Source organism: Solanum dulcamara, chromosome 4 (assembly GCF_947179165.1).
Source record: "Solanum dulcamara chromosome 4, daSolDulc1.2, whole genome shotgun sequence".
Lineage (NCBI taxonomy): Eukaryota > Viridiplantae > Streptophyta > Magnoliopsida > Solanales > Solanaceae > Solanum > Solanum dulcamara.
The window spans coordinates 35,641,345-35,649,896 of NC_077240.1; the positions used below are offsets into that span (position 1 = coordinate 35,641,345).

The 8,552-nt window shown below is 34.5% G+C and overlaps 1 protein-coding gene across 1 annotated transcript; it reads right to left on the reverse strand.

Annotated features, from left to right (window-relative positions):
* Positions 1-4,146: 4,146 nt before the first annotated feature.
* LOC129887307 (protein DETOXIFICATION 55) lies at positions 4,147-7,697 on the reverse strand. Its single transcript, XM_055962356.1, has 2 exons — positions 5,961-7,697; positions 4,147-5,864 (listed from the first exon to the last, which is right to left on the reverse strand). Exons 1-2 carry the CDS (start codon positions 6,000-6,002, stop codon positions 4,419-4,421), a joined length of 1,488 nt encoding a protein of 495 aa, XP_055818331.1. The 5' UTR covers positions 6,003-7,697; the 3' UTR covers positions 4,147-4,418.
* Between the last annotated feature and the right edge of the window lie 855 nt (positions 7,698-8,552).

An 8,552-nucleotide genomic window follows, 5' to 3' on the forward strand; every position in this document is an offset into this window, starting at 1 on the left:
TATGTTAAAATGGGTATGTCCGGGCCCTATCCCAACAAGTTATGAGATTCTTAGAGGCATACTCCTTAAAGGCTTCTTAGACTTAGTTTTGTTTCAATTGTAAAGTAGCCTAGTGGACCATTTTGTTATCTATACTTTAGTATGTGTTTCAGTATTTGTTCTACTGCCTATGAGTCTACAACTTTAGCATGATTTTAGTACATATAATTAGCAGGTGCTCATAATCCTCGATGTCTGCCCCTTTCTCAGGGGACATAATATTTTGATCTCTTTGTGAATATTTTATGAATTTATGAAATTCGAGATGTTTTTTCAAGGGAAAATACTCTTTATATAGGTATGAACTAGGGTTTAGGGTAGAGTAGCCTCCAAAAATCTTAACTAGATTTGAACACGTCTGATAGAGTCTCAATTGACATTAAACAAGTCTTGTAGAGTCCCACAAAATCTTGATATTTATAGTGAGGCCAGTGTAAGCAGACAATTAGAGGACCGAAATATCATAATCTTATTATTAACCCTATAAATCAGTAACTAGATAAATAACTAAGTTAATAAAATCATATACTATGCATGAATGCTTTGTAGATTCATAACTCTACAATTTCTTTCAATCAGTGATTTCAACCAATTTTAATTGCTTTCAATGTCCAATCATAGTAGTTATAACTTATAATTAATAAGCATAATCTCTTTGATCACTTAAAGCACTTGCATAAACCTGTAGTATTAGAATAATTAAATTGTTCCTAAATTATAAGTTCACATGGAATTAAATTCGCCTCTTTTAAGCCTATTATTTGCACGATCACTTACATTAGTGTTCTATTTGGGTTAGAAGAAATTTTTAGCATCATTGCCGAAAACTTAAAAAATAGCAATCAATTTTGTTTATCTTTTAATGTCTCTTTTTTTAGCTGTTAATAACTTGATCTTAGTCATTATTTTTATAGGTGCATGTTCTCGTTGCAAACACACTGCATGGAACGAAGAAGTTGCCGACTCACATTTTGAGCCAGAAAGACTAATTTATCAGAGGAAAAAAGAAACTTCTCTTCGTCAGTTTTACTTGAATAAAATCCAGCAAATGTAGCAACATGGAGCTAACATGGCATTACCTTTTATGGCAGCACACGATGTGACCGTCTCACTCGCAAGTAATGTCACTTCTAGCATCCGCAGATCGAAGATAGAAGGTAGATTCGAGTTTAAACAGAATATGGTGTAATTATTGCACACAAACATATAATTCATAGGTCTACAACATAAGGATCCACATCAGCATATATTATGCAACCGAATGTATACGATTTCAAATTGAATGAATACACTTTATTGTTATATATATATATATAGTTTATTTATCAATATTTTTAATGAAGGTAATATGTATACATACAAAAACCAATAGAATGCATTAGCTAACTAAACACCTTACATAAATATATACATCATTAAAATTAGAGGGCACATAATGTGTGTCTATATATATATAATTAACTTTTCATAAATCAACCTTACTTCGATGCACTCGATCTTCTTACCTTAGAGAAGAATTTCTGTCGAATAGCATAATTTTTTTTTATGATAGACATCAATTTTTTTCCTTTTAAGTTTGACCTTGTGCTGACATATCAGGGGGTGTTCATGGATCGGATTGAATCAGTTATTGGTGAAAATTAAAATCAAATCAATTTAATCATTTTTAAATTATTAAAACTAAACCAAACCAAATAAAATGTATATTCATCGGTTTGGTTGTTATCGGTTTCGATTTGGTTTGATTCGGTTAGTCGGTTATTAACCATACACAAAAATAAAAGAAATGATTCATTCAAAAGAGAAAAAAAGATTACAGTTCATTCAAAAGAAATAAATTGTCTTCGTGTCATTTTTGATCTTATAATTCTTATAGCAGAACTTCAAATATGTTTAACTTCCTACTTATATTGTTAGCTAAGACAATGTACTAAACAACATCAACTTACTGAATTATGTATAAACTAATGATATTATTGCACAAATTAAAGACACATCATAACTTACTTTTTTAAAAAAAAATTAGTGTGCTGCATTTTTGCATAAAAAAGTGTTCATAAAAAATAATATATTATGTATATATAATTATGAAAAGAATTGTATATAATTTTTCGGTTCGGTTATTTCATCGATTGTTTTGAATAAAATTAAAACCAAACCAAATATTATCGGTTTTTAAAAATGTAAAATCAAACCAAACTAAACCAAATAAAAATTGATTTATTTGATCGATTTGGTTTGTTTTTTCAATTTGGATCGATTTTTATCCAAACTGTGAACACCCCTAATAACTAGTAACACATTCAATAATAGCACGTTCTATAAAATATGCAGGCTTGCAAGCATTCATATTGTTGTATCCAGGAAAATCTACAGGGTTTATACTAATATAACCATTAGCATCAAAATGGATATTAGCAATCCCATGCTCAACATCATTAATTGAAAACATAGAATGTTTTTAAAGCTTGCCTAGTTATACATAACAGATAGTATTTGAAATTGTCTATTTTGTTCTTCAATTTTATATATACTCACAATCTCATATTATTACGGATTAGCATTGGCAGTGATGTATCATCAATTTTATAACGATTTTGTAAGAAATTAATGAAAAATATCAACATTAAGGTGATTTGCAATCAATCGAATAAATTCATTGAAATCAACATCTATATTGATAATCATACCTTGAATAATCCACAAACCTATTTTTTGGCATACACAGTTATGTTTGAGGAATTGCAGTTGGGTTAGAGAATCTAGAAAAACTGATATCGTGACGGAGACATAATTTTTTCTTAATTACCACTTTCCTCGTCCGAGTGACTTTTCTTTAGAATTTCTTAATAAAAAGAGGAAATCTGCTGTTCGGAAAAGAAAGTAAAATACATGAAAGATTTATTTTCTTAAAATCATATCGTTAATTTGATGCCACTGAAATACATGGCGGAAAAAAAAAATCCAAGCTAAACAGTACGGTTCTATTTATTACTAGGCTATTTGTTGCCAATATTTTTATGACTAAACTTTAGTAATTTATTTTGGATTGTAAAAGTTGCCAATTATACATAAGTTTTGTACTTGTATGTCAATTCCTCCACCCTATTTCTTTTGTAATCCGAAATCCCGAAAGAGATGAGCCCATCGTCCTATATAAGCCCAAAAAGAATAGATGACGGAGAAATCGTGTGAAATCACGTTTTTGTAACAGCGTTTCGTTGGAATCTCTAATTTCGCTCCGCCGGTGGATTCTCCGATGGTTTATCCTCTAGTGATCATCGGTAAGCTCGTTTTCTCTCCTTCGCATTCTAGTTTTGCCACGAGAATTGAAATCCTTGCTCCTTGTATATTGGCAGTTGAAATTGCATTTACACCAAAATAGGGCTATACTTTGTCATTTTCATTTTCCACAGACAGTTATGATAAATATCATATACTTACCAACATGTTAAAAGCCAGTGGGCTCTCATTAGGGCAATATTATCTAATCGCACCAGGGCTTTAAAAAACTTTATTCCTGTTAGCCTCTCATTTTGTTCCCTCTTTGTATGTATCTCTCTACTGAGTGCTCGTTTTGTATCTCAATTTTTGGTTACCTAAGGAAAATAAATGTTAATTTGAGCTAATCTCTTACTATAGTGACTTACAAGGACACAAAATATTTGATTGTGTGAGAGATATGGAGTAAAGATGAAAACGATAAAATCTATGATATGAGCTAAATATGTGTTGTAGTAAACCTTTACATCTTCAGAAAAATATATCATTGCTGTAATTGATTTCTCCAAGAGAAGTATAGTTTTCTATTCAAAATTGTTCCATTTATAAGAGTGTTCCCCTAACGATGAATATGTTTTTCTCCTAAAGTATCTATATTCAAATAATATTTGATAATCCAAAATTGAATTCATAGGGCTTTTGTTCTTCATGTAGAGCTTATGCCCCACAAATGCAGAGATAAAATGCTCCTTTTCTGTCTTCACATTTTAAGAAGGGAGGGAGAGACGGTGCATTGTATTTGAAGCATGTTGTGATGGTTAGTCTGATAACTATTAAAAAAAAAACTAGAAGCTCATGCAAATGTTCATGTCATAGCTACTAAGATAACATATATTGACATCTAGAAAATGCGAACCAAAAGCCTCTTGCATTTACAAATTTGGGCTACACACTTATGCTGGCCTATACTTCTATGATCCCATCAACAATCCTGTAGATATGAAACTAGTTTCTTTAACATCAAAAGTCCAAGATACATGTTGCATATTCTATGATTCGAAATACTGAGAGAATGTAGCGTTCTTTGTTTTCTTCTTGTCTGTGCCATCTCTTTCCTTTTCCTTTCCAACCATTGCATCCTTAGATTTCCTTCCTCTTCAGAAGCTAAATCCTTTGAGAAATCCATTACCCTCCTCAAATTTTACCAGTTGATCTTCATATGGGAGTTCATTAGTTCTTCCCACTAGTTCTTTTGCCTTCAAGGATGCTCCTTCCCAATCAGTACGATAAGTGACTATTAACATTGAGATTACACATGCCACTTGAGCTGCTAGAAGCCCATAACAAAGACCCAAAAATCCTAGCTTCCAAACGAAGGCCAAAATGATGGCCACTGGTGTTCCCATCAAATAGAACGAGTAAAAGTTAATACCTGCACCAACACCGGGCCTAGCACTTCCCCGAAGAACCCCACAGCATGTTGTCTGTGGACAATTAGCTAGTTCACAAAGTCCAATAATGGGAAGAACAGCCGCTGTTAGCTCCAGAACTTCTCTATCCTTTGTAAAGACTCTTCCCCATGCTTCTCTCCCTAAAGTGGTCAGTAAGAATCCAAATGTTGAAGTCAAAAAAGCCAGCCCTATGGCTATCCCTGTCGCCAAGCGGGCTTTAGCTGGCCGTCCTGCTCCAAGTTCGTTCCCTACCCTGCTCGAGACTGAAGCACTTAGGGCCGAAGGCAATGTGTACATGAGAGAGGTGGTTTGTATTACGATAGCAGATGCAGCAAGTGGAACTTCAGGTCTGTCAAGGTAGCCGGCTAGAACTGTCATGAATTCATACCACCACCACTCTAAGCAAACTGCTAAACAGCTAGGTATAGCAAGTTGAAGAAGCATTATCCATTGCTCTCCCACAAAAATGGAAGGAAGAAGTTTTAAATTTTCTGCTAGGGGTTTTGATAGAGATCCATTTTGGTCATAAGTAAAGAAAATATAGCCTAAAAGGAAGAATAAGGTGACAAAGTTGGAGACAAAGGTTGAAATTGCAATTCCTTGGATCCCAAGACAGAGAGTAAAAGTCAGGTAAACTGTGATAGGGAAATGCAGCATCGTTGCAAGTGAAGTACACCATAATAGAGGCCATGTTGTACCTTTACACCGTAAGTAGATGCGTAAAGGGTGAAGAAAGCTGTTAGCAATAAGATCTGGGACAGCAAATCTGCAAAATACACTTGCTACATGTATTATTTGTGAGTCTTGGCGTAGGTTTAGCATGAGAGACTCAAAATTAAACCATAAAATGGCAATAGGTATAGATGCAGTTAATAACATAAAGATTGTCCTTTGGAGGGCAAGAGACACTAAAGTTAAGTTTCTTGATCCAAAAGCCTGGCTAGAAAGTGGTTCCATCCCCAAGGCTAGGCCAGACAATACGGAGTAACCAGTAATATTGGTGAAGCCAATGGCCAGTGCACCCCCTGCCAGCTCCAAGCTTCCCAGCCTTCCCATGCACACAACTAAAATCATGTTTTTCAAATAGGTCGCCAAGCCCATAGCAAGTATAGGAAAACCTCTGTCCATTATTTTCTTCAATTCCTCCTTGACCTAGAAATTATGGAGGGAAAATTGTGCTTGTCAGGTTGATTCATACACATATTTTCTGTGATTTCAAATTTTTTAAAAGGATTATGTCGTTTGTACCTCTGGTAATGTCGGGTGCTTTTTGGTCTGTTCTGCTGCCATCTTCTTTAAGCTTCTTCCTCTTTCCTCTTGTTTGCTTGTTTTGGAGTGTTATAGAGAGAGCTTAACTGTGTATAAATCCTTTTTCTGCATGCACTTCTGTATCCATGCAAAAATACCACCTACTCACGTGCACTTATGAAAGATATATAGAGAGGGAGCGATATATATAGAGAGAGAGAAAGAGAGAGGAAGAGAGAGAAGGAGATATTGAGAGACACTAACTCGAGTGTCCAGGAGCAAGGGTATTTATAGGGGCTGGAGGTGGTGGTGAGTTTCTGAGTTACTGATTGTTGAAAGTTTAGAACTGGAGTTGAGCTATGTAATGAAGCACTGTGAATATTATTTACATTAAGTAATAAGGTGTGCTCTCCTGGTCCAACTGTTGTGGCTACAGTTTGTCCTTTCTCCAAGTATGTAAGAACATATCCACATCACAGCAAATGTTACAACATATCCACTTCTCCTTCTTAAAGAACTATGCTCAAATGTTATGTTACTGACTATGTTGGTCGGACTCTTCAAAAAATGCCACCAAGAGCATGTCGGATCCTCCAAAAGTGTGTATTTTTTGGAGGATCCGACATAGGTGTGGTAACATTTTTGGAAAGTCCGAGCAACCTAGGTTACTGATATATTCTGGCCTGAAAATGTTTAGTATTGAACTGTAAATATGGTTCACATATGTTTTGTGAATTACAGGTTCTTTCTTGTTATCCTTTTACCTTTGTGTTTTATGTATTACCACTTTTGCATTGTATGTTGAACTACTCAAGGGGTTCAAACTGTACCTTGGGTTGGGGCCTTTCGTCATATGCATTCGAGGTCTGTATTTTCATTATTACTTTGGGAGGAAGCCACTAAGGAGACATTTAAAGTGACTTCTCTAAGCCACTTAGGATCATCTAAGTCAAATGATGGGAAATTTCTATTTGTAATGCATAGAAATAATTACATTTCTATTTGTATAGGATGTCTTATTTAAAGCAAATCTGGAGTGAACGGGGTATAATCATAGTATTCTGATTTTCTTAAGTGTAAGTTGCAACCTTTAGTACATTGGAGTACAAAGTGGCCTAACTATTATTGTTCCTTTTGATAATTAGAATTAGGTAATGCCTTTTCTCATGCTAATGATGGAATCTAAAACTATGTTAGTGGTGGTGGTCCCATGATTGAGCCCTTCTCACATGCTAGTTGGTGTTTTTAGGTTAAGCAAAAACCTTCCAGTGATGTTTACATCTATGGTTATTCTAGTGTATCCAAAAGATCCCAAGGCCAAACACCATTTTAAATTGTAGCACACCCTCTGTCCTGAAAAGTTATTACAACTGTCTTCTTTCAATTTTCATATCCTTATTTTACATGCTTTCAATATCCCTCCCCACTTTGGTTTCCACATCTACTGCGTATAACGAAGTATTAAAACCTACCTCCCCTTTGGTTGGTTAGTTATTTTTGGACTCTTGTTGTGTAAGGTTGTTTTCCTCTTACTCTTTGGTGTCTTTAGTTGGGGGTACATGTGCATACTTGCTTTTGTTATTGGACCTGTCTTATGCCTTCAATCCACTACAACTTTGCCCTGTACAAAGGTTACATGAGTGACATTTCACTTCTTATCTTTTTCAAGTCTCACCAATTAGTAAGGAACATGCATTTGAATTGAGGAAAAAGAACAATTTACAAGGTTTTTCTATCTTTCAGGTCACAAAGCTCACCGTTTCCTTTTCACTTGGTTAATTCTCCTCAGATCACATAGTAGGTATTCTAGAAGAAACCTCCTTTGTCTCCATGTCTGTGTGGTAATATTGACTAAAAGTAATTGAGTCATTTGAATTGAAGGTAATTTTAAATAATTAAGTCATTTGAATTGAAGGTAATGTTAAGAAATTAAGTCATTTGAATTGAAGGTAATGTTGTCACATTGTGATGAAACCATCCATGTGCAGTTTAGTTACACCTCTGGCAAATGACTACTTAATCATTGAACTTTTCTTAATAGTGTCATCAAAATGCATTTTAGGCACCTAAGGATGGCAATGGGGTGGGGTGGGTGAGAAGCGGGACGGGTTTGACGTGATGCGGGGCGGGACGGATTGAAATATTTTTTTGAAAAACTGATGCGGGGCGGGACGGATTGAAATATTTTTTTGAAAACTAATGCGGGGCGGATTGTGGGTTTGTTGTCTTCTTCTATTTATGTTTACTATTTTCCTGTGGTATTTCGTCATTATTTTAATGTAATGCTTCCCCGTTAATAATTACGAAGTACTTTTGTGAGTTATTTTCTGTTAATGCACTAATATTTCTACTTTCTTACTTTGATTTTTTCCCTTATTAGGCTAATAGTTGTTGATAATATTTTGAAAACCTAGTTCATGAATTTTTATGTTTGATAATTTTCTATGGGTACATCATACATGTCAATAAATCTAAAATTGAGTTTGCATCATGCAGTTGAAGCTTCTAAAGTCTATTAAGTTGTAGCTAATTAATTAATTTCAGTTAGAATTTGTTTTTCTTTTTATCTCATGCTTCAGTTCAATTTGTTAA

Excerpts from the sequence above, each read along its gene's own strand:
- LOC129887307 (XM_055962356.1), bottom strand. The coding sequence starts at position 6,002 with ATGGCAGCAGAACAGACCAAAAAGCACCCGACATTACCAGAG. Across the intron at positions 5,865-5,960 it reads AGCACCCGACATTACCAGAG|GTCAAGGAGGAATTGAAGAA; the intron begins GTACAAACGACA and ends CATAATTTCTAG.